At 35.5% G+C, this 27350-nt stretch overlaps 1 protein-coding gene and 1 non-coding gene across 6 annotated transcripts in view; one reads left to right on the top strand and one right to left on the bottom strand.

Annotated features, from left to right (window-relative positions):
• The window catches only part of VPS13C (vacuolar protein sorting 13 homolog C), a 181184-nt gene that overhangs the window by 103711 nt on the left and 50123 nt on the right, over positions 1 to 27350 (bottom strand). For all 5 annotated transcript variants that reach the window (XM_004010549.6, XM_004010550.6, XM_004010551.6 and 2 more), the window contains 14 exons: positions 26773 to 26944; positions 25589 to 25651; positions 23292 to 23421; positions 22635 to 22729; positions 16854 to 16996; positions 15496 to 15688; positions 13990 to 14104; positions 12946 to 13082; positions 11668 to 11791; positions 10237 to 10354; positions 8455 to 8584; positions 5674 to 5752; positions 4861 to 5000; positions 325 to 478 (listed from right to left, as the gene is read on the bottom strand). In XM_004010549.6, the coding sequence (XP_004010598.3) occupies positions 325 to 478; positions 4861 to 5000; positions 5674 to 5752; positions 8455 to 8584; positions 10237 to 10354; positions 11668 to 11791; positions 12946 to 13082; positions 13990 to 14104; positions 15496 to 15688; positions 16854 to 16996; positions 22635 to 22729; positions 23292 to 23421; positions 25589 to 25651; positions 26773 to 26944 (1793 nt within the window). The remainder of the gene's footprint in view (positions 1 to 324; positions 479 to 4860; positions 5001 to 5673; positions 5753 to 8454; positions 8585 to 10236; positions 10355 to 11667; positions 11792 to 12945; positions 13083 to 13989; positions 14105 to 15495; positions 15689 to 16853; positions 16997 to 22634; positions 22730 to 23291; positions 23422 to 25588; positions 25652 to 26772; positions 26945 to 27350) is intronic.
• On the top strand, positions 12587 to 12658 carry TRNAR-CCG (transfer RNA arginine (anticodon CCG)). The gene has a single exon. It is a non-coding gene; the product is annotated as a tRNA-Arg (tRNA).

The raw sequence follows: 27350 nt of genomic DNA, 5'->3' as shown, positions 1-27350 counted from the left end.
AAGATCATAGTAGTTAAGAATATAGACCCTAGGGCCTGATTTCTAGGGTTTAATCATGGTTCAGCCACTACCTAGCAGTGTGATCTTGGGTAAATTATGTAACCAATTTACAACTTCATTTCCTCTTGTGAAAGCTAGACATAATACCATTGCCTATCTCATAGCATTGTTATAAGGGTTAAATGAGTTAATATTTATAAGATGCTTAGAACACTTCTAGCTATTATTTATTATAATTATTACTAAATAAATATAAGTGTTTCATATACTCAAAAGTGATAATAAAGCTGTTATTGTCTATTATTTCTATTTTATGGTTATTACCTTGAATTTCATGGTAATCCAGGCTGATTTTCTTTAAATAAGATACCGCAGTTAAATCAAATGTTCTCATTGTAGCCTCTGTTCCTAACTGAGTAACATTAAACACTAGAATTGTATCTTCTTCCTTCTGTTGTTTGGTAAATTCCAGAATCACCTAAAACAATCAGGATAGCCAAAGAAAGTACTTTGAATCATACTTAAAATAAAAACACAAAATCCTTCCTCATATATATCATCAAGACAATAGCAGAAATTTTGCTTATACTCTTCTATTACCATCAAGCTATTTACCATGATTGGATGTTATCATCTTAAACTCTATAATTGAGAACATAACTACATCTATCTAGAAATTGTGATGAAATTTTATAACCTTACTGATTTTACTCCTTTAATTTAGTAAAAATAGAACTACATGAATTCTTCCTTAAGACGATTTTCTAAAACCTATACCTCAAAACTAAAAGTCATGTTTGGTGATAAAAGAGTCATCACCATTAATGTAAAAAGTAAGACAAGGATGTTTACTATTACACTACTATTCAGATTTACTGCAGAAATGACAGTCAGTATACTTAGCCAACAAAATAAAACATATATGTTTTTAAAAACATGCAAGCTCTTTGATCTCCATCAACAGATGGAGGTCTTTGTCTCCTCCCTTAGAATTTGGGCAGGGTTATAATTGCTTCAATCAATAGAGTACAGAGTACTATAAGGATTTCCAAAGTCAAAAAGGCCATGAAACATCAACCTAGGCTTTCTTATTCTAGGGGAAGCTAGTTGCCAGATAAAAAGTTCAACTACCCTGACACTGCCATGCTCAGGAGGCCAAGAGTTGGCACTGTGGTCAACAATCCCAGCTGAGCAACCCCCCACCAAATCAAGATCCAGTATCAACTGCCAGCCTCATGAATGAGCCACCTCTGAGTGTTCATTCAGGTCACTGCTACTACAGTCAAATCTGACTAAAAGCACATGAAAGACCACATGCAAAAACTACTAAATGGGCTCTCCCAGAATTCCCAACCCACAAAACCATTAGCAAGATAAAATACTTGTTTCCGACTACTACATGTTGGGAAAACCTATAAGCCAGCCATAGTAACTAGAATAATACAAATCCCAGGAAAAAAACAAAAACTAATATTATCAGCTGTGATATAAACACATATCTAAGAAAAATCAGAGTGTCAACTGAAAAATAGAAACAGTAAAACAGTTCTATAGGATCATTCAATACACAATTGAGATACAAAAATAAATTTCAAATAAATCAGTAATTTAAATGAAAGCATTCAAATCATATAATAATAAATAAAATCATGAGTAAATATTTGTGTTATTGTTCAGCTGCTCAGTCATATCCAACTCTTTGTGACCCCATGGACTGCAACATACCAGGCTTCCCCTTCCTATACTATCTCCCAGAGTTTGCTCAAACTCATGTCTATTGATGCAATGATGCCATCCAACCATCTCCCCCTTCTCCTCCTGCACTAAATCTTTACAGCATCAGGGTCTTTTCCAATGAGTCAGCTCTTCACATCAAGTGGCTAAAATACTGGAGCTCCAGTTTCAGCATCAGTCCTTCAAATGAATATTCCAATGAATATTCAGGAAATGAGTATTTCTTTCAGGATTGACTGGTTTGTTCTCCTTGCTGTCCAAAGGACTCTCAAGAGTCTTCTCCAGCACCACAGTTCAAAAGCATCAATTCTGTGGCGCCTAGCCTTCCTTATGGTCCAACTCTCACATCCATACATGGCTACTGGAAAAACCAGAGCTTTGAATAGATGGACCTTTGTCAGCAAAGTGATATTTCTGCTTGTTTAATACACTGTCAAGGTCTGTCATAGCTTTTCTTCCAAGGAGTAAGCGTCTTTTAATTTCATGGCTGCATTCACTGTCCACACTGATTTTGGAGCCCAGGAACATGGGCTGATTCTACTGTTTCACCATCCATTTGCCACGAAGTGATGTGACCAGATCCCATGATCTTAGCTTTCTGAATGCTGAGTTTTAAGCCAGGTTTTTCACTTTCTTCTTTCACCTTCATCAAGAAGGTCTTTAGTTCGTCTTTACTTTCTGTCATTAGGGTGATGTCATCTGCATATCTGAGGTTATTAATATTTCTACCAGCAATCTTGATTCCAGCTTGTGCTTCTTCCAGCCCAGCATTTCTCATGATGTACTCTGCTGCTGCTGCTGCTGCTAAGTCACTTCAGTCATGTCCGACTCTGTGTGACCCCACAGACGGCAGGCCACCAGGCTCCTCCGTCCTGGGATTCTCCAGGCAGGAACACTGGAGTGGGTTGCCATTTGATGTACTCTGCATATAAGTTAAATAAGCAGGGTGACAATATATAGCCTTGACATACTCCTTTCCCAATTTGGAAACCAGTCCATTGTTCCATGTTCATGTTGCTTCTTGACCTGAATACAGGTTTCTCAGGAGCCAGGTAAGGTGGTCTGGTATCTCCATCTCTTGAAGAATTTTCCAGTTTGTTGTGATCCACACAGTCAAAGGCTTTAGCGTAGTCAATGAAGCAGAAACAGATGTTCTTCTGGGATTCCTTTGCTTTTTCTATGATCCAACAACTGTTGGCAATTTGATCTCTGGTTCCTCTGCCTTTTCTATACCTAGCTTGTACATCTGGAAGATCTTGGCTCACATACTATTGAAGCCTAGCTTGAAGGACTTTGAGCATTACCCTGCCAGCATGTGGAATGAGCACAACTGTGCAGTAGTTTGGACATTCTTTGGCACTGCCCTTCTTTGGGACTGAAATGCTAAACACACCCTAAGACTAGAATATAAAGAAAAAAATTAGATAAATTTCATTATATAAATATTTAAAAATTTGGAATGGCAAAAAAAAAAAAAAAAGGTCAAACTGAGAAAAGTATTTCAAATGGCACTACTATTTTTTCTTAGATGATTTGATTGCTTATCACTTTAGTTCATTAATTCAATACTTTAAAAAAAATTTATTGAGCTCCATCTTCCATGTATAAGAGAGTGCCAGCCAATTAGAACATCAAAATAACCAGGACAGACAAGGTCCTTGTCTTCATGAAGCTTACATTCTAGGGACATTAGGGGAAAGCAAAGGTTACTCTCCTGTGTTGGGCGGTCAGGCCTTTCTAGTAAGTCAGCATTTCTGAAGGAAGTAAAGAATCAAGTTATACAGGAAAAGAGTTTTCCAGGCAAAAGAAACAGCAAGCACAAAGAATATGTGCTGGTGCATATAAGAAACCAAAAAAGCAAGCATAAGCTCCACATGGCAAGAAATTTGCTCACTGCTGTAGCTCTGTTATTTAAAATGATGCCTGGTATTTGTTGACATTGATAAATATTTACTGAAGGAATGAATGAAATGTGGCTGGAGCAGAATGAGCAAGGCAAAAGAGAACTGCAGATGAAGCCAAAGAAGTCACACAGTGTGACCTGTAGATCATGTAAAACACTGTAGTCATGGGAAGATTTTAGCCCTTTACTATGACGGAGATTGAAAGCCTCTATCGGATTATGAGCAAAGCAATGGCATGATCTGACTTTCCCTAACAAAGGATCACTCTGGGTACTGTGCAGAGAACAGAGTGCACGATAGAAGCAGAGAGGCAGGTAAGAGCCTTCTGCAATAGTCCAAGCAAGAGATGATGAGGAGTCGGACCCTGCAGAAGCAATGGAACAGAAGGGAAATCATTTGAGAATCTTATGAAGGTAAAGTCAAGGGGCTTTCTAATGTGTTAGACGGAAATATGAGAGACAGGTAATTCAAAGAAGGCTGAACTTGGAGAACACATCTTTCTTTAAACAAATCCCAATAATACTCAGGTATAAAACAGTCACTAAGAAACACCTCCTTTTTTATACCTTTTCTGTTTTACTTCAAAGCAATAGATTTTCATTTAAAATTCCTTAGTACATAAAAAGCAAAGGGGCAAAAATGAAAAACTATGATCTCACCGTACAGAGAGGAACACTATCATTTATTTCAAAAAGGTGTGTTCGCACGTGTTTAATTTCTAAATGGAATTATATCCTTGGAACTGCAACCTCTTTTTTTCCCCAAATAAAAATATTCTGTGACCATTGCTCCATGTCAATGTTTCCTTTTATTATTCCATGACTTAATGACTGTACAGACAATGCTGCAAATTTAGACTGCTTGCATTTTTCTAAATTATAAGCATGAAAATAAACAATGTTACTTAGATTAAAAGTTGAAAAAACTGAGGGAAATATGTCACAGAAATTTTCTACAGAAAAGAAAATCCTAATTGAGAGTCTCAAGCTTTTCCAGAATACATCAGATATACTGTAGATCACACATATTAGTTTTGACAAAATAACATTTTATTTTCTTAGAACTATGTGTGTGTGTGTGTATACACATATGCATGTGTGTGTGGGAGTAGGGAAGATAGAATACCACATTTTAAATATATTTAATGTTTGGGTCTAGCATGCGACTGTTTATAAGGACAGCAGTAACAAGAATATATTTATGGACAAACAAATATACATACCTCTTTAACTTCAAATTTTAGTAGAAGATTAATGAGCTCCTCATTTGGGGCCTCAGGAACTTTTTTCACATCTGACACTTTCGTACTTTTACTAGGCTGTATGTCTCCATCCTCAGCATCAAAATACTCATCATCAGATTCTAAAGGAAGAAAACTGATTTGAGAGAATGTCCATCGAAAACTGCGTAAAACACTCTAACTGAAATAGCTCAAAAATCAACTTCATTTATTAGACAAAACCTTCATATTCGGAATCATAATACAGCTTCTAAGTTCCAAAAAGTAACTCAACCTGGCATGGGATAATCATATATAAAATCAAATTGTCTTTCCAGTTCCTTCTTCAACATTTCTGACTGCTTTTCACTTCAGCTTATTCATTCACTTTTCAATAAAATATTTATTGGGTATCATCTATCACATATCAGTCTGTACCAGCCACTAAGGATACCAGAGTGGCCAGGACTGACATTATCCTTGCCTTCATCAAGTTCACATTCCAGTTCTAAATCAAAAAATATCAGTTAGACCAGAGATAAAGAAAAGACTCAAGTAGAGATCAGGGCCAAAAAAAAAAAAAGGAGCTTATTTAGAATCTTAAACACCATCAATCACAAAAACACTTCCATACAAACAAAGAAACTCAGGAATAAATAAAAATAAATGATTTAAAGTCTCACTGTTGGTTAGTAGAACAACTAGAAATAAAACCAGTCAAATACTACAACACTTTCACAATTCTTTTGTCAAAATTGTATTTCAATATACTAATTTATAGATTTTGTTTAATAAAGAACATTTTACTCTCCTTACCTGATTCAACGCCATCCAGCAACAAGGGCGTACCAAGTAGGCCTTTTGTTCTAGTTGATATAATAGGAATTGAGGATACCTAGCAAATAATACAAAAAGTTTTTTAAACGTACTAATTTGCAAATATACATAAATGAGATAAATACCTAAAAAGTAACAGAAGTGAGTGAGAGCTGGAAAGACACTTATACAGCACACAAATCTTCCAACAAAGCACACTTTACAATCAACTAACTAATGGTTGGCTGGAGTTTACTTATTATTAAGACTACCACTTGCAATTAAAAGAGCAGAATCATGTATAACTAGTAGGTAAGTTTGCCTATTATTGCATCATTCAGTAGCTGTCTCTTACAATATTAACCCTACATCTTTTTCAAGGTTTCTGGAAAACAGATCAATATTAGTTGGCCATCTCAAATTTCACTTCAAAATACATGGAAGCCCAACATATATTTTATATTATAAAGATCAATTCCAAGTAAAGTGATCTAGGACTTTTAAGCCTAACACATATGAAAACTTGACAATGATAATTATGTTTGGCAATATTTTAAAGATTTCTATGTCGCCAGTTCAGTTCAGTCTCTCAGTCGTTCCTGACTCTTTGCAGCCCTGTGGACTGCAGTATGCCAGGCTTCCCTGTCCATCACCAACTCCCGGAGCTTACTCAAACTCTTGTCCATCGAGCCAGTGATGCCATCCAACCATCTCATCCTCTGTCGTCCCCTTCTCCTCCTGCCTTCAATCTTTCCCAGAATCAGGGTCTATTCAAATGAGTCAGTTCTTCTCATCAGGTGGCCAAAGTACTGGAGTTTCAGCTTCAGCATCAGTCCTTCCAATGAATATTTAGGACTCATTTCCTTTAGGATGGACTAGTTGGATCGCCTTGCTGTCCAAGGGACTCTCAAGAGTCTTCTCCAACACCACAGTTCAAAAGCATCAATTCTTCTGTGCTCAGCTTTCTTTATAGTCCAAACTCTAACATCCATACATGACTACTGTAAAAACCATAGCTTTGACTAGATGGCCCTTTGTTGGCAAAGTAATGTCTCTGCTTTTTAATATGCTGTCTAGGTTGGTCATAACTTTTCTTCAAAGGAGCAAGCTTCTTTTAATTTTATGGCTGCAATCAATCATCTGAAGTGATTTTGGAGGACAAAAAGATAAAGTCTGTCACTGTTTCCACTGTTTCCTCATCTATTTGCCATGAAGTGATGGGACCAGATGCCATGACCTTAGTTTTCTGAATGTTGAGTTTTAAGCCAACTTTCTCACTCTCCTCTTTCACTTTCATCAAGAGGCTCTTTAGTTTTTCTTCACTTTCTGCCATAAAGGCGGTGTCATCTGCATATCTGAGGTTACTGATACTTCTCCCGGCGATCTTGATTCCAGCTTCTGCTTCATCCAGTCTAGCATTTCTCATGATGTGCTCTGCATATAAGTTAAACAAGCAGAGTGACAATATACAGCCTTGACATACTCCTTTTCCAATTTGGAAACAGTCAGTTGTTCCATGTCCAGTTCTAACTGTTTCTTCCTGACCTGCATACAGATTTCTCAGGAGGCAGGTCAGGTGGTCTGGTATTCTCATTTCTTTCAGAATGTTCCATAGTTTGTTGTGATCCACATGGTCAAAGGCTGGCATAGTCAATAAAGCAGAAGTAGATGTTTTTCTGGAATTCTCTTGCTTTTTTGATGACCCAACAGATGCTGGCAATTTGATCTCTGGCTCCTCTGCCTTTTCTAAATCTAACTTGAACATCTGGAAGTTCACGGTTCACGTACTGTTGAAGCCTGGCTTGGAGAATTTTGAGCATTACTTTGCTAGCATGTGAGATGACTGCGATTGTGTAGCAGTCTGAGCATTCTTTGGCATTATCTTTCTTTGGGATTGAAATGAAAACTGACCTTTTCCAGTCCTGTGGCCAGTGCTGAGTTTTCCAAATTTGCTGGCATATTGAGTGCAGCACTTTCACAGCATCAGCTTTTACGATTTAAAATAGCTCAACAGGAATTTCATCACCTCCACTAGCTTTGTTCCTAGTGATACTTCCTAAGGCCCACTTGACTTCGCATTCCAAGATGTCTGGCTCTAGGTGAGTGATCACACCACTGTGGTTATCTGGGTCATGAAGATCTTTTTAATATTGTTCTTCTGTGTATTGTTGCCACTTCTTCTTAAGATCTGCTTCTCTTAGGTCAATACCATTTCTGTGCTTTACTGCACCCATTTTTGCATGAAATTTCCCCTTGATATCTCTAATTCTCCTGAAGCGATCTCTAGTCTTTCCCATTCTATTGTTTTCCTCTATTTCTTTGCACTGATCACTGAGGAAGGCTTTCTTATCTCTCCTTGCTATTCTTTGGAACTCTGCATTCAGATGGGCATATCTTTCCTTTTCTCCTTTGCCTTTCATGTCTTGTCTTTTCTCAGCAATTTTTAAGGCCTCCCCAGACAACCATGTCTGGTTTCTACTTTTTCTTAAAACACATTTCCTGAAAGTGAAAAACATTTTTCCTTTCATTTATGCATTTTTGTTTCATTATTCCCCACAAAAGACTTTATACCATCACTCCAAAACAGGAGCAACCATAGGCTAGTCTTTATTTATTTACTCAGTGTACAGAATCAATTACAATTAACCTTAAAAAAAAAAATCACGTAAATGAAACTGGCCGTAAACGATACTGAAAAACAAAACAGCTCACAAAAAGATGAAAAAACTCACCACACATAAAGATGTAAAGATATTTAGAATTTTTATTATCTCCATTTACCTGTTTCTCTGGAGACTGTGCAGATGATTTCTGTGGCAAGGGTATACTGTTAATCAAACGCAGCACATCTTTCATCTTCTGGTCAGAAATTCTCACATGCATCAGAGGAAGCCCTCCGGATACTTTAAATCTAAAAACATAATTAATTAAACTCCAAGGTTTCAAGGTCCAGCTTCTCTATACTATGGAAGAGGGAAGGGAGTGGAGAGGAGATTACCTTGTGGGGTCAAAGTTACCTTGGATATGTTTTAATCTAATTACATTAACGTCTCAACACTGTCAGGGAATAGGAAGTTCTATGTAAGCCAAGTTGTGTATCCTTCTTAAGCAGCCAAACTATCTTAAAGAAAACTTATTTTTTAGGAAGATACTGTGAGCACAAATTGTCTATGTTTTAAAACCTGAAACACTGTATATAACTTACTTGCTGGTGTTAAAGATCTGTCACTGTAAACATCAAAGAGTACCGACCCCATCTTTCTCTACCTCCTCACCTCCCTTTACCTGATTTTATAGCATTCGTCAGCACCTGACTTAGTATCAAGCTTCCTCCAGAAAGAAAACTCCAGGCCCAAGAGGTTTCACTGGCAAATTCTACCAAACGTTTAAGGAGGAAAAAAACACCAGTTCTATATAACTTCCCTCCCTGAGGCCTGATACACTGATGCCAAAACAAGAAACTAAGGCACAGGTCAACAGCCCTCATAAACAGAGATGTAAGGTTTTAAAACTTCATGACAAAATTTTAGCAAGCAATTTCAACATTTTAAAAGAATAATACACCCACGCCAAAAAAAATAAATAAATAATAAATAAATAAAAATAAAAGAATAATACATTACTACTAGAACAGGTTTATCTAGTAATGCACGGCTGGTTTAACATCCAACTGATGAAGAGTACCAATGAACTACTGGATCCACCCAACACAAATAAACCTCAAATCAATTATAATCAAAGAAGTCAAACAAAAAAAGAACTGAAATTGTATGATTTTATTTATATAAAACTCTAGAAAACTCCAACAAACTGGGAGTGTCCGAAAGCAGATCAATGTTTCCTGGAGACCGAGGGGAGAGAAGTTGGCAAGAAAGGATGTGAGGGAGGAAATACAAAGCAGCAAAAAGACTTCTGAGGATGACGGATGTGTTAATGATCTTGACTGAGGAGATGGTTCCACAGAAAAACACTTACATCAAAATTTATCAAAACTTATCAAAATGTATGTTTCAAACAGATGCAGCTTATTGAATATCGGTAAGACTTCAATAAGACTGTTCTTAAAAAGGCAACAAAAAAATATAATTATTTACTTAAATTCAAAATTCAGTTTCTACTTCCCATTCCCTTAGATTATTCTCAAGAGTTCTATGGCTTCATAATCAAAACAGCTTGTGATTTTTAAAGATTTTTTTTAATATAGAACCTTGAATTTGATCCATCCAAAAACACATAGTATACATACTGTTGATTTACTTTGCTGCACAGTAAAAACTAACACAACACTGTAAGGCAACCATTTGCCAGTAAAATTAATAAAAATAAAAAAAAAAAACAGGGATAACCAACTTTTACAGGATGTGAAAGCCCAAATGCTTCTGAAGTAAGAGAGGTGATATATAATTCAAATAAACATTTTCTTAAAAATATATTTCTGCTATAAGATAATCATTATTTTTTGTGCCCTTTAGAAACCTAGCTATGGTTTCTTAAAATTCAGTAACTGATGCAGAATTATTTCACCTTGTTGATTTTATAATATAAAGAAAACTCATACATTACCTTGCCATTCTAATATCTTTTTCCACCATTGCTTTGGCCAACTCAACATGAATATCCATAGGTTGCAATATATGCATAGTAGATGGATGCTGAAATCGACACTCCTTCCAGTTTTCATCTTTAAAAAATGTTTACTTAAATGACTATTTTTATTTATTTAGATTATCAGATGTTCTATGGAAAACTGATCAGAAATAATTTACAAATATATTCAATGATACTGACTTTTACTTCTTTCAACATACAAGCTAAATGACCTATTTATTTAATTAACAAAAGTCAAAGACCACGATATAAAAATAATTCTAAATATTTATTTGAAGAATTTTTTTTATAACATCTTACATTTTAAAGCCAACAGAGAAAAAAATCTAGGAATTTACTGCCTTTGATTCCAGAATTAGAGATCAAGGCTAGGGAGCTGCAGGAAAAGAAAAAGAAGAAAACAGGGGGGAAAAAAAGAAAAAACAGGTTTCTGGCAATTATTCTAAAGGAAAAATGAGTTTTATCAAGCAAGATTTTATGACAAGAAAAGTACAATAGTCACTTCTCTTCCAAATAAGAAGGTTCTAAAGACAAACTTCCAATGATTAATAGAACCTTACATCTTAACTGATGGCAATAAATAAACTTGTTTATTGCTTATAATTCAAACAATTACTATTAAGTATATACAAAAGAAAAGGCAGCTTTAATGGTCTGTACAGGTACTTCTCTTCAAGAAATTAATATTCAGGCTCTATCTATAAGACTAAGTACAGCACTATGTATTTATATTTTTAAAAATCTCAGCACTCCCACTATAGTATATACTCTGCACATAGAAGCCACGTCCTTTCCTCCAATGATCTTCCACAGAGTGATATATACTCAAGGATATTTTGCAAATATATATTGCTTCTAGATACTAAAGAAGTACAGAGAACCACTGATCTTCATTTAAGCAGTAGAAAACACCAAAGCTTTTGGAAAATAAGTTCACTACCTTTACAGATTATATCCATACTTCTCAAGTATCAAATGTAATGCTACTCAAAATAAAAACTAGGCTGATAGTAAAATATTTTAGAAATGAAGGCAGCAAGGGGAAACAACACTGAGACATCCCAAACACCCTGGGATAGGGGAACATGAGCTAAATGCAACTTCTGTTTTGTCTTTTATGGGAGTTTTATGTCACATTTAAAAAAAAAATAGGCAGTGACTGGACTTAGATACAAACAGTACGAAGTACCCGAAGAACAGCCACCATCTCTATTTGGAATTGTGACAAAGATTTTCACTGAGGGTCTCCTATTTGGTTCTCTTAAGTGACCAGCAGCATACATGTTCAAAATGTCATCAGGGATGATATACATGAGAACATACACATCTATTTACCAAAGCTATTCAACATAATTTTAAGATCCTGAAAATTGAGCAACAGTTTACCTGCTCTTGCAAAGAGTAGCTGCACACTTTTTATTTCAACATCAAACTTGTCATATGCCTTATCCATTATTTCTTCCAGAGATGAATTACTAGTCTTCTGCAAACCTTGATTTTTACTGTTAAGCTAAAATGGAGAGAAAGCTTAATTTTTTAACAGAAAAATCTATATATCAACATAAGTTGTTTTCTTAAAGCCTAAATAAAATATTGCTCTTAATGAATTCACAGTTTGCTTCAGTTTCTGATAGTTATTAGCAAATATTTTATTTGGAATATACCATATGAGCATGTATCTCTATTATGTTTGGATAACAGGTACTCAGCATGCTGACATTAATTAGAAGATGAGTTACAACAAGTCTCTCTCGATCTGTCTAAACATGCAACAATTCCTGGCTCTCAGCAGTTGTCACTACTTGCGGATCAAGTTCCCCTACAATTCATGTTAAACGCTCCACCATAAAACAGGAGGTTTTATTCCTCCCTCTCCCCACTACATAAATGAATAATTAGGCCATTAGAATTCAGCTGCAATCTCAACTTCCTTTTCCCTCTGCCCAAAGGAATCAAGGATCAATTCAGGACAAATTTTTTGAAATCTTCACTTTTTCTCAGAAGATTGGAATGCTGGGAGGAGGTTCAACATCCAAGCCCTTGGAGTTCTCGTATTCTAATAGTTGTTGTCAGTGATTAACAAATATATAATCATATTTGCATAATTCTCTATTCTCAAGATATATAAATCAACAAAGAAAACTATGTAATTAGATTTTAGGAAACTAGGAACGCTTGAAAACTAGAAGTGCATCTTTTTAATTAGGAAAAGACAGCAGTAATCCAGCCTTCAATATCGAATCATCCACCATTTCAGAAAATGTAAGGTATTTTTTTTGAATAGCCATAAAGTACATATAACACTTCCCTGGTGGCTCAGAGGTTAAAGCATCTGCCTCCGATGCGGGAGACCCAGGTTCGATCCCTGGGTCGGGAAGATCCCCTGGAGAAGGAAATGGTAACCCACCCCAGTATTCTTGCCTAGAGAATCCCATGGACAGAGGAGCCTGGTAGGCTACAGTCCACACGGTCGCAAAGAGTCGGACACGACTGAGTGACTTCACTTTCACTTTCACACAATCAATGTTAAGCGTGACAAAATGCTTAACAAGAAGTCAGTCTAGGTTTAGTTTAAGTGAACTTTGAGAGAAAAACAGCAAACTATCAGACAGCTAGCTACTAAGCTGAGCAAACACAGGCAGGCAGGAAAGTACACACACCTACCCGAAAGGTACCAAAATCTAGGATGAGAAGATCCGACTTTTCATGGTGGAAACCGGTCTGTGGAACTATTAGATAAGAAGGCTTCAGATTTATCCTTAAATCAAGAACTTTTCGGGTTTCAATAATATGTGTAAGTCCTACAAGAAGAAAAAGAAATGATGAAAAATAGCCAAATTTAAATACATTAATATAATCATATTATTAACGAGAAAAAGAATGTCACTTGAATAGTCTGTTGGTGAAGTTCTTTCCACAGATTAGGTCCTCCACTTGGCGTGTAAGTCTAAATCATATGTGATCAATGGGAAACAATCACACTGCGTAACACAATAAACCTAACACACTTAGTATTTCAGTCAGAGATTGAAAAATTCGCTATTTCTTTAGTTAAGTGGGCTTCCCTGATAGCTCAGTTGGTAAAGAATCCGACTGCAATGCAGGAGACCCGGGTTCAATTCCTGGGTCGGGAAGAATTGCTGGAGAAGGGATAGGCTACCCACTCCAGTGTTCTTGGGCTTCCCTTGTGGCTCAGCTGGTAAGGAATCTGCCTGCAATGCAAGAGACCTGGGTTCAGTCCCTAGGTTGGGAGGATCCCTTGGAGAAGGGAAAGGCTACCCACTGCAGTATTCTGGCCTGGAGAATTCCATCGACTGTACAGTTCACAGGGTCACAAAGAGTGAGATACGACTAAGCAACTTTCACTTTTCACTTTAGTTAAGTAATCAGATATAGTAGGTAACTGGAATTTAGAGGCCATGATGCACAAAAGTATGTATCTTGAAAACTCAATTCACACACAGCATGGTGAACAGTTGCTTAAGAACTGAGACAGGGAACTTTTACATTTCAAGTTTACTCTGCAGCACAGGTTCCTAAATTGAACAGCTGACAGAATCATCTATGCCCCATATCATTCTCTTTCTCACCCAGTCTGGCAGGTATATTCAAGAAAAAGCTACCTACACTATTTCAAATGTAGTGTTTACATTAGAAGAGAAAAAATTTTTGAGAGTTGAGATGTTGCTTCTGTATCAAATTCTTTACCTGTGGCAGTTCTCTCTTTAATTTCCTCCAGCTTCATCAATGTAGCTGATGTTATTTGCTCAAGATCCAATCCCCTATTTGACTGAAAGAATTCAACCACTGCATTGATGGTTTTCTGTAAAATCATTGAAAATATAAGCAAGTTATACACAGTATTTTCCATATTATAAATTTTAAAGTTACAGTTTAATTCTAATCAAATCTGGCTCTGAACTGAGATGGCACTTCCAAAGATAAGCTACCCTCCTACATCTCCTTCTGGAAGGAAAGAGAACCTGAAAAAAGGTATACGCCATTTAAGCTTATTGAGAAGGCAACAAAGCTGTGCATATCATTAAGGTGACCTTGAGTATGTTTGGTGGTATCATGTTGATGTACCAATGGGGTATTACTTCTAGTCTTAGCCACCAGAATGTATACTGCAATTGGATTCCTCTGTGGTCTAAAGTTTAGAAAGGAAATAAGAAAACTGTTCTGCCCTTACCTACATCTAAAACTTCAACTTAAAAATCAGACATTTTGCAGAAGGAATGAGTACTGGGGACTGGATATACAACAGTGCAAAGGTACTTAACACTTCTGAACTATACACTTAAAAAATGACTAAGATGGTAAATTATATGTATTTTGCCACAATATAAATTTTTTAAAAAAATCAGAGAAGACAGTAAGTTCTGCCTCTTACCCACACTGTGAATTTATTTCCATAACTATACAGTAAAAATGAGTCAGAGATCTTAAAACACAAAGTGGGCCAACCAACAAGTGATGGAATAATGAACCACAACCTTCCACGTCTTGGCTAGCTCAAGATGAATTACGAGAGTCTGAATAAAGATGGAGCTACAGATACAGAACTGGAGCCAGCTTTTTCAATAACACAGAAATGACAATGCTTTTTTCTCATGTGATCAGTATCGAAAATTCTTTTATTTGCTCCTAAAGTTCCTTAAATTGGTCACAAACAATGAGGACAACGGAAGAATAAGCAAAAAGAAACTGGAGTAGAAAGTCAGTATATAATTATTTGTGAGTAGTTAATTGGTATAAAAGGCAAAGACTTCTTTAAGAATATATTACCATTTTTAAAAAATTTAACACAAGCATAGGTAGTATACCTTACAGTAGAAAAAAAAAATCTGTAGTATATTAAAAAATCAAAATTAACTGCTGGGATTTCCCTGGTGGTCCAGTGGTTAAGACTCCACCTTCCAATGCCGGGACTCTGGTTTGATCCCTGGTCAGGGAACTAAGGTCTTACATGCCATGGAGCAGACAGGCTCACACGTCACAATGAAGATTCCACATGCCGCAACTAAGACCCAATGCAGCCAAATAAATAAATATAAAAAACTAAACACGTACTGCCCTTTAAACAAGAAAAAAGTATCACTAAACGGAGCTGCTAGGTAAATAAAGGTTAAATATGAAAATGGAAAAACAAGAAACCATATGTCAGAAGCTTAAGATGTGTTTGATTAAGATTCACTTTCTCCTTGTACTCACAGCATCGTAGATGACCTCCACAGGCTGAGACTGAACAACCAGAGTCTGGTCAGCAGTGCTACTCTCTGGATTGGTTTCAAACTCAATTTTAAGCAAGGATGATGCAGTATCGCCAATTGAAGCCACAAGTGATGGTATAATATTTTGTTGTCTCAGACCTGTTATATACCAGTGTTCTAATTTTGCTTCCACTCTACAATCCAATGAGGAAAAAAGAAGTATTACAAATAAGATCCTTTGCAATATTAACAGCTTGAAGTACAAATTTCCCTTAAAAGAAAAAAAAACTCCTTTGAGAATCAGGACCACATCTATCATCCAGAGTTGAAGTCCAAACTCCTCAGCCTGGCATTTAACCACCCACGGAATCTGGGATTCTGTTTGTTTCCTGATTTGGTTTATTTTTTTGTTCTCCTAATCCTCATGAAAAACCCGCTTTGACTAGCTTCACAACACTACAGAAGTGTCATGTGAATACATGCTACACTTAACTCATGGGATTCATCTCCCTGTTTCACATAACCCTAAAACTGTTCTCCCTCATCCCTGCTCCTGCTGGTCCTTCCAATCAGTTAAGCTATGTCCCAGTTCTTTGAAACCAGTTATTCTCTTCCACAGCTGAGTCTGTATAGCATTATTCCTAAAGTATTTAACATTATAGCTCCCTATTACTTCTGAGCTCTGAAATATCGAGTTGGCCAAAAAGTTCGTTTGGAGTTTTCCATAATGCGTGCATGCTAAGTCACTTCAGTCATGTCCAACTGTATGCAGCCCTATGGACAGGAGCCTGCCAGGCTCCTCTGTCCATGGGATTCTCCAGGCAAGAATACTGGAGTGGGTTGCTTTGCCCTCTTCCAGGGGATCCTCCCCTCCCAGGGATCAAACCCACATCTCTTATGTCTGCTGCGTTGGCAGGCAGGCTCTTTATCACTTTTCCAGCACCACCTGGGAAGCCCAAAATATCTTAAGGAAAAACCCAAACAAACATTTTGGCCAATCCAATTATTATACAGATTTTAAGTTAACTTTCTGTACTTCTTCTCTTATCAACTATACCATAAACACCTTGAAAACAAAAAGTTACTGTTCTTATGCACAGTCTTCATAGTAACAAATCTATGAACTGAACAGTCTACAAGAAACATTTGTGAAGGAAAGAAGCAAGAGAACAAATAATCAGCTTCTCACACAGTTTCATAACGAAACAAACTCAAATAAAATGACCATACTCACATGCTAAAGGAAAAAAACAGAGAGGAATTACTATTAACCAATTTTTATGCTAACTACACTATATTTTTTTGGCCTGAAGTCACACCTAGAAATAAAAATTGAAATAATGTGTTTTTAAAACTTACTTAAGTGCTTGTGCTCCTGGTCGCTGAGATACTTGGGTGCCAAGACCAATTATCTGAATTTTCAGTATTTCTGGAATATTTCTATTTTCTCTTATTGTAATTGACGTGCTTACTAACTTCAGTGCCACTATATAAGCAACATACTAAATGAAAAAAATGAATGAAAATGGTTAAATTTTAAGAAATACTTTAATAATTTCTTCATATTTAAAATTGTTAAATTATAAAATGATCTAAAAAATAACATGGTTGGTCTTTGCATCAATATGTTTACCATAAAAAAAAAAAAAGAACATTAGAAAACCCAATAATACAAAATTGCCTGCTTAAACAGGACATTTACAAAAGATTCAATATTAATTTCTCTTAGTTTTTAAGGTAATAAAAAATGAAATGATAAGATATTTTGTGGCCTAAATATTCAATTCAGCAGCTTTCACTAAAGTAAATTAATTCAGATCAATCATCTAGCTCAAAAACTGAACAAAATTCAAAGAACATCTGCTTGATGACTTTGGAGAGTTAATAATACATGGAGAAAAATAAATCCTGCTCCCAAAATTGATAGGTCAAGACTAAAGGTAGGACAGATAACCAGAAAAATGATTCTCATCAAACCACACAAGAAGAGAAGAAGGAACATAGAATCTATAAAAGAGTCAAAAAATAACTGACAAAATATAAATAGTAAATCTTTATCTATCAGTAGTTACTTTAGAAGTAAATGAATTAAATTTTCCAATCAAAAGACAGAAACCAGCAAAATGGATTAAAAAAAAAAAAGGTACAATGGTATGCTGCCTACAAGAGATGCATTTTAGCTTTATGGCCACACACAGACTTAGAGTGAAGAGATGGAGAAAGACATTTCAAGCAAGCATTAACCAGAAAAACAGGATAGCTATACCTACACCATAAAGAAAAATAAACCTAAGTTAAAAATGGCCAGAAAAGACAAAGACGGCCATTATATAATGATAAAGCGTTCACACTATCAAGAGTAAACAGTTACAAATATGTCATGTACCTGTTGGAGTACCTAAATATATAAATCATATACTAACAGAACCAAAAGAAATAGACGGCAACATAATATTAACTGCGACTTCAATACTCCATTCTCAACAAGGAGAAGATCATCCAGACAGAAACAATGAGCAAACAATGGAAATAAACAACACTACAAGCCAAACGGACTTATCAGACATACATAGAATGTTCCACCGGATAGCAACAGAATATTCTTCTGGAATACACGGAATATCTTCTAGGATAGATCATACATTCAACCACACACACACAAAAAAAAACCTCAAAATATTCAAGAAAGTACGCATTATATCAAGCATCTTTCAACCACAATGAAATGAAACTAAAAATCAATAATAAGAACACTACAAAATTCACAAATACATGGAAATTTAACAACACACTCCTGGATATACTCCTGGATCAAGAAAGAAATCAAAATGGAAAATAAAAACTATTATGAGACAACAAAAATGGGAATACAACATACCAAACTTACTGGATGCAGCAAAAGCAGTTTTAAGAGGAAAGTTTATAGTGATGCATGCCTACATCAAGAAAAAAGAAAGATCTCAAGTAAACAACCTAGCTTCACACCTTAAAGAATTATGAAAGAACAAACTAGGCCCGAAGTTAGAAGAATAAAGGAAATCATAAAGATTACAGTAGAAATAAATGAAATAGAGGATACAATAGAAAAATAAAAACACAATGGAGATTAACAAAACTAAGAATTGGTTCTTTGAAAAGAAAAGTAGAACTGACAAACTTTAGATAGACGAACAACAAAAAAAAGACAACACATAAATAAAATGATAAATTAAAGAAGAGACATAACAACTGACACCATAAAAATACCAAAGATCATAAGTGATTACTATGAACAGCTATCCACCAACAAATTGGAAGATATAGAAGAAATTGATAAATACTGAGAAACATATAATCTACCAAGAGTGAATCACCAAGAAACAGAAAAATCTGAATAAACCAATAATGAAGGAGACTGAATGAATAATCAAAGAAAGAAAGGCAGTGAAGTAGCTCAGTCGTGTCTGATTCTTTGCGACCCCATGGACTGTAGCCTACCAGGCTCCTCTGTCCATGAAATTTTCCAGGTCAGAGTTTTGGGAGTGGATAAAAAGATCATATACCATAATCAACTAGGATTCCTCTCAAGGATGTGAGGTTGGTTCAACAAATAAAAATAACCTATATAACACATCACATGAATAAAAGGATAAAAATCACATGACTATTTCAATAGATTTTTTAAAAAAAACCATTTGACACAAGTCTACACCCATTCAAAATAACAACTCTCAAGAAATTTGGCATAAAAAGAATGAACCTCAGCATGACAAGCCCACAGCTAATATCATACTCAATGTTGAAAGGTAAAAAGTTCTTGCTCTAAGATTATGAACAAAACAAGGGTGCCCACTCTCACCACTACTACTAAACATAGTATCTGATATGATAGCAAGAGCAATCAGGCAAGAAAAAGAAACAAAATGTATCCAAATTAGAAAGGAAGAAGGAAAACTTCCTGTCTTTGCACATGGTATCCTCTTACATAGAGAAAACACTTGATTCCATCAGAAAAAAGAACAATGAAAAAATTCAGTAAAGTTGCAGGATACAAAATTAACAAATGAAAATCAGTTGTGTTTCTATATACTAATGAGTTATTTGAGAAAAAAAATTTAAGTGATCCCATTTGCAACAGCAAAAAAAAAAAAAAAAACAATAAAATACTTAGGAATAAACTTAACCAAAGAGGTGAAAGATCTCTACACTGAAAACTAAAAGATAGTCATGAATGAAACTGAAGAAAACATAAACAGAAAAGCTATGTCTTATTTATGGACTCTTAAAATGTACATACTACCCAAAGTAATCTATAGATTCAATGCAATCCCTACAAGACTGCAATGGCATTTTGCATGGAACTACAAAAGACCCTAAATAGCAAAAGCAATCTTGAGGGGAAAATAAACTAAAGGCATGACACATCGTAATTTCAAACTATATTACAAAGCTACAGAAATCAAAACAGTATGGTGCTAGCATCAGAATAGGCACACAGACCAACAGAACTTAATCAAGAGCACAGACATAAATTCATACAAATATGGTCCATTAATATTTGACAAAATAATCAAGAATATTCAATAGGGCAAAGATTTTCTTTATTAAATGGTGCTAAAAAAAAAAAACCTGGATATTCAAAAATGAAATTGGTCCCCTATCTTACACCACTCAGAAAAAAATAACTAGAAATGGATTAATGACTTAAATATAAGACCTGAAACTATAACTCCCAGAAGAAAACATAAGAGAAAAAGCTCCTTGGCAGCAATCTTGACAATGATTCAATGGATATGAGCAGAAGGAAGAGAAGCAAAAATATGCAAGCAAGACAACATCAAACTAAAAAGCTTCTGCACAGAAAAAGGAAGAAATTCACAAAATGAAAATGCAATCAACAGAATGGGAGAAAATATTTGCATACTACATATCTGATAAGGGGTTAATAAGAAAAATACAAAAGGAACTCATATAACTCAATAGCAAAAGAACAAATAATCCAATTAAAGGTACAAACTATTATACATAAAATAATAAGCAACAGGGATACATTATATGTCACAGGGAAATATAGTCATTATTTTCTAAGAACTTTAACTGGAGGCTAATCTATAAAAATATTAAATCACTATGATGTACACCTGAAACTAACATAATTGTGTAAATCAACTACACTTCAATTTAAAAAGATTAAGCAATAGCTTTATATGGAGGAAAATACAGTCAATGTACTTTAGGAGAAGAAAACACAATGAGGTATCCCTTCATAGCTCTTAGAATGGCTATCATTCTACCCAATTTACATTCCCACCCTTGTACACTGTGGGTGAGAAGGTAAACTGGTACTGCTGTTGTTTAGTCACTAAGTCATGTCCAACTCTTTCGTGACCTCACAAAAGGTAGCCCACTGGCCTCCTCTGTCCATGGGATTTCTCAGACAAGAACACTAGAGACGGGTTGCCATTTCCTTCCCGAGGGGATCTTCCCAACCCAAGAATCAAATCTGAGTCTCCTGCACTGGTAGGAGGATTCCTTACCACTGAGCCACCTGGGAACCCCACAAATCGGTATCATCAGTATAAAAACCAATGAGGAGGTTTCTCAAAAATTAAATAGAGAAGTACTACGTGATCCAGCAATTCCACACCTGGATATTTACCTGAAGGAAATAAAATCAATATCCCAAAGAGATATGTGCACCCCCACGTTCACTGCAGCATTGTTCACAACAGCCAAGACACTGCAACAGCCTGAGTTTCCAAGGACAGATGAAAAGATAAAGAAAATGTGGTGTGCATATACATGATGGTGTATTATTTAGCCATAAAAAGGAAGGAAATCCTGCAACTACATGTATGGAGCTTGAGGACATTATGCTAAGTGAAGGAAGTCATTTACATGTAGAACCTAAAAAGATAAGATTCACAGAAACAGGGAATAGACTAGTGGTTACTAGGAACAGGGAGCAGGGTTTTGGGGAAATACACGGAGGCAGTCAAAGCTACAAACTTCCAGTTATAACATGAATAATTTCTAGGGATGTCATGTAATTTAATGTAACAAATACATAAAAGGCTTCTACAAATCATCAAGAAAAAGACAACCCAATAAGAAACAAGAGACTCAAAAGCCACTTCACAAAAGAAGATATACAAAAAGTGAAAAACCTCTTCAGTTATCCAAAAAATACAAATTAAAACCACAATGAAATACTACATACTCACCATTTAGAATGGATAAATTTAAAGGACTGATAATGATAAGAGTTGGTAAAGACATGGAATAATGAGAATCCTCATATACTATTGATAGAAATGTTTTCCACATTGGAAAAGTATTTAGCAGAATCTATTAAAGTTAAATATACTCATATAATATGATACAGCAATTCCATTACAAAGGATTGAATGAGCAGAAAACCTCATATACCCACTAAAAGACATTTACAAGCAGTTAATAGCATAACCAAAAAACACGAACAACCCAAATGCCAATCGATGAAAGTATGAATAAAGTGGTATTTCCAAATGAAAATGCCTACACAGCAATGAAAATGAGCAAAATACAACTCGTCAAAGAACAGAAATAGATCTCAAAATAATGCCCTATCTATTGCAAGGTCCATAAATTAACCTGGATGGTAATTACATAGTTGTGCTTTACGACAAACCCAATAAGCAACATATTTTGATTTTGCTCACTCTTTCATACAGGAGTTCTAGTTCACTCACACAAGAAGGATAAAATTTTAAAAAACTTAATTACCTCTGCAATAAGTACTTTTTATCAGGTTATTCTCACACTCATTAAAGCAAGTATATCAAAAGTTGGAGACAGTTTTAAATGGTAAGGTCTGACTGAAACATTCAACAAACAGTAAAGCAAAACTTTCACACTGTGGTGCTGGAATAGCATCACCAACTCAATGGACATGAATTTGAGCAAATTCTGGGACGTCGAGGAGGACAGAGGAGCCTGGTGTGCTGCAGCCCGTGAGGTGGCAAAGAGTCGGACATGACTTAGCGACTGAACAACAGCAAAGCAGAAACAAACTGCAACGTACTTTTATTAGCTACTCTAAAAATCAATAACTTGTTTAATCCAATTCGAGATAATACAGAAAAATGAAACCACCTGAATAATTACCACCTAAATAATTACCTGCTTGGGCAAAGTCAGGTTGTGGGTGCTCTCACTATAACCAATAGCCGTGAAGAGCTTATCTTTTTCCTCTGGTGTCATAAGGTCATCAATAGCTATAAAAAGACAATATTTTAAGAAATCAACTGCTTCAGTCTTACAGAGACTGTGAATAAAATCAAAACAAATTACCAGGTGGCCTAAATTTATAGACACAAACACTGAAGCAAAAGCAGCAAAGTAATTTCCTCTAATATACTATGTTGACTTGTTAAACATCATGTATTTTGCTTATTTAGGTCAAGAAAATGAAGACATAACATTAAGGCAATTCATGTGTCAAACAGCAATGTTACAATTTCCTAAGTATTTTGAAAATTAAGTAAAACATCTAATTAAATATCCATGTAAAAAGTAACAATAAAGAATGCTACATGTGAGATTTCTGAATTTCAGCTTTCAAATTTTTACACAAATGACTTTCCTCAAAAATTCAAAGCTTCCTTTTAAATAAACGTGGAAATGTTTCATCCTGATATATCTGCTTATATGTTTACTATACTGAGCTACGTTTACTTCAAGATTATTACAGAATAAAATTCAACTAACTAGCTAAAGCAAAAATTTATATATTTTTTCCTTACCAGTGTGCAATAAGTCATATGACTTGGAACTTACTTTCAGGAATCAAAGATTCTTCGTCTTTTTTCTTAGATTCCTTCTTACTCCAAAACCCACTAAACCAGCCTCCACGTTTCTCGGCTGTGTCAGTAGACTTTTTCTTCAATTTTTGCCCTGATCGAATCACCTAAAAATTAAAAATCAAAAATTTAATTAAAGAATAAATGCCCTCTTCACTTTCAGGTCCAGGTAGGTAAGAACAGTGGTTACATTTTTTTTAACACTACACTAAGTTAAAAGCAGTCAATATAGCTAGTTCCTTCTGAACTGACTTGACTTTGAGGTTATTACTGTCATAGAGCTTTCAGCCTACCTCTCTGGCAACTCCTCCATGGTAACCACGGCTCTCACTTCTCTGACCTATAAACAATACAAAGACTTTGGGTCTTTGGACTTCAGGTACTCTAAGCTCCAGGTACTCTAACTTAGGTGATCTCATCCAATGCCGTGGCTTTTTAAATAACATCTATGTGCTGACCCCTTCTAAATGTGTGTATATATCCAACACAGACCTCTCTTCCAAACGCCACATCCGTGCATCCAACTGCATCCTCCCAATCTCCAAGTTAATGTATGATGGCTTAAACTATCAGTCCCAGAAAGAGCTCCTGATCTTGTCCCATCTCACCCAAGCATGTTCCATCTAGTCTTCCCCATCCCATTTCATGGCAACTCTGTCCTTCCCAGCTGCTCCAAGCCAAAATCCCTATAGTCACTTCCAACCTCCCTTTCATAAAACCTGTATCTAATTAGATGGGAAATCCTGGCTCTATCTTCCAAATATTTCCAGAGTTTGAGCCTTTCTCATCACCTCCACTGCCACTATTCTCAGCCAATCTTCTATTATCTCTCATCTCAAATATTTCAATAGCATCCTAATGTCCTCTCTGTTTTCATCCTTGTCCCTCTATGGGCTTTTGTTTTCAAAGGAGCAGCCAGAGTAACGTTTAAAAACCTACACTGGACTGTATCATTCTGTTCTCAAAATAGCTCCTCAACTCAGAATATAAGCCCAAATCCACACAACTGCTTACAACACCTTCCACAACCTGACATCCTCCCCAGTACTGACAAGCACCTCCCGCCCTCCTCTAGCACCTTACTTCTCTGACCTCATTAACCGCAGCCAGTGGTGTCTCCTCTCTTTCATCACTCTACTTAGTTCCCTGAATGAGTTAGATGTGCTCCTAGCCCAAATCCTTGCAGCTGGCTCTACTACTTCTGCCTGGTATACTTTTTCCTCAGGTATCTTTCTGGTTGACTCCCTCATGTTCTTCAGCGCTTTGCTGAAATGCACCTTAAAAGAGCCAAACTCATTGGAAAAGCCCCTGATGCTGAGAACAATTGAAGGCAGGAAGAGAAGGCGGTGACAGAAGGTGAGACGGTTGGATGGCATCACCAATCAAAATTAGACACGGACTGGGCAAACTCTGGGAGGTGGTGAGGGAAAGGGAGCCCTGGAATGCTGCACTACATGGGGTCGCAAAGAGTCAAACACGGCTGGGCGACTCAACAACAAAGCCGATGAACAGTGTTGTGACAGTTTCAGGTAAACAGCAAGGGACTCAGCCATACATACACACGCATACATTCTCCCCCAAATTTCCCTCACATCCAGGCTGCTATATGACATTGAGCAGAATTTCCATCTGCTATACAGTGGGTCCTTATTGGTGATCCATCACAATCTCCCTAACTATCTCTTGATTATCAAAAAAGTTATGTTACAGAATAACAGAAATGACAAGTTATCAAGTAAGATAAGTCAGTAATTATTACTACAAAGAGACTGTAAATACTGAAAATATTACAAAGAAACTGAATCCAATTTTAGAAAAAAAGAAAAGGAAGGAAGGAAGAGAAGAAGAGAGGAGAGAATAAAGAAGATGGGTGAAGGACGGGAAGGAAGAGGAAATAAAGAGAAATAATAGGGGCTACAAAGCATAAGTAACTAGGTACGTATGCATGAGAGAAAAACTGGAAGCCTACATATCAAAATGTTAAAACCTGCATTCTGTGTTGCTAGGACTATGGTTGACTTTTGCTTACTTTCTTCTGCGGGATTAGCAAAAATTTTGTTATAAAATTAGGAATTTTTCCCCTTCATACTACTGAGGTTTTTTTCCCCCAATATTCCAATTTTATTTTTCCCTGAGACTGAGCCATGAAAATTCAACCTTTATTATCATTTGAGTAAATCTAAACAACTCTCTAAGCAACTTAAATTGATTCCAGGTTTAAAGGAGTAGCATTAACCCATTTAAAACATAAAATCAGCTAATAAAAATGATTACCTCAACTTGCGCTTGTTGCCTTGCTAAAATTATGTTAAAAACATCTAGTATCTTCTCCAAGTCCTATAAAACAAAGGGACACTTGTAAACAAAGAAAATGGTCATTAAACAATTTTTTTTCAGCTATATTTCTAGGCTTATGAACAAACAGTATTTGTGATCTAATGAAAGCGTAAGTATAAATTTGAACAGATATTTGGCTTTTACATTTTTATATTTTGCAATATGAGAACAATTTTGCAAAAAAGTAAATCCTCGTTAAATACGGAAGTAAGAATTTTAATGAAACCACAACAAAACAGAGACAGCCATACATGGAAATGGAAGCAAAAATATTTAAGAGGGGGACCTGTTTTAGGTATTAGCCTTATGGTTGCTAACTTTGGACTCCCTCTTCTCTATGCTATTTACAGCATTAAACTAAAGGCACTTAAATAAAATACAAAATTTAAGAATGTAAAATTCTTCAAATCAAGCATGCTAAAGCAGAAACTGAGTTGGGGAATTTATGTGAGGGGACTCTAACATGTACTGGGTGGCCTGTTTGTCAGATGTTCTATCTGTTATTTCACGCAATTCCCACAACAGTGTAAGATACATGCTATCTCCATTTTATATATGAGAATAACAGATCTAAGATGCTGAGAAAACTGATGCTTTTTCTAAAATATAATACTAGTGATTGTCATATATTTCAGAATAACAATTCTTTATATTATGAATTTGTGGCAACAATAGTGATATAATCAAGACCAGATGATATTCAGCAAATTATATATTTAATACAGTGTTTTTCTGTATTTCAAAAGAGGGTAAGACTCCTATCTTAAGGAATAAGAACTACTTTTTTACAAATACTCTGAACTCTTTTTAAAAAAAGCCACTAAAAAAACAAATAATACATTTTTAGCTAATAATAATTGCATATTTAAACAGCTCTGATATTGATTTTCTAAATATTATTATAAAAACTAAACATATTTCTCCAGTTTATAGTAGGCTGATATTAGGAAGGTATTTTTAAAGGAAAAAAACAGGTAAAACACTTTGCATTTTCCATACAGTTCTCTCAAAAAGAACTCAGTATTGTTCCTCCTAAAATTGTCTTTTAATTTATATCTAGAAAAAATAATACTTAAGGATGATTTAACAAATAACAGCTTCCCAATACATGCAAGATATACCTGAATTTGTTTCTGTATTTCTTCTGGGACTTTGGTCTGGGTTAGCTTATTTTTATAGGCATTTTTGTAACTCTTGAGCAACTGCCTGTGTTTTTTTATGTTACTCCATGACCACATCCGTGTATACCTTCTTATATGAACTTCAAGAACAGAATCGATTGCATATTTCCACCTGCAAACCAAATTTTGTTAATACACATTGGAATATGAAGGTTTAAAAAGGCAGGAAAATAGCGCTAACATTTTACAGCTACACTGTTGCTTTTTTTGTTCTTATTAACTGTATTCTTACAAAGGTTCAGCCATCACATTTCAGTTCACCAATACTTCAGTTCTCTGACTTAAATACATTATGAAATAAGCAAACCATTCCAGGAAGAGGGTATGTCAAAGCAAAATAACAAAGACACAAAATGGCATGCTGTGTGAAATTAATAGTATCCCAATTGAGTTCATATGCATGACTGAAGGGCAATCTGATCAAAAAATGTTGAAAAGTCTTGAACGCTAAGTTAAGAATTTAATCTAGGAGCAAGAATACAAGAGAATGTGCTTATAAAAAAAAGTAACAAGGACAT

This window comes from Ovis aries, chromosome 7, assembly GCF_016772045.2.
Source record: "Ovis aries strain OAR_USU_Benz2616 breed Rambouillet chromosome 7, ARS-UI_Ramb_v3.0, whole genome shotgun sequence".
Taxonomy (NCBI): domain Eukaryota; kingdom Metazoa; phylum Chordata; class Mammalia; order Artiodactyla; family Bovidae; genus Ovis; species Ovis aries.
Note: the sequence above shows the minus strand (reverse complement) of the source record. Positions and strands in the feature narration are given on the sequence as shown.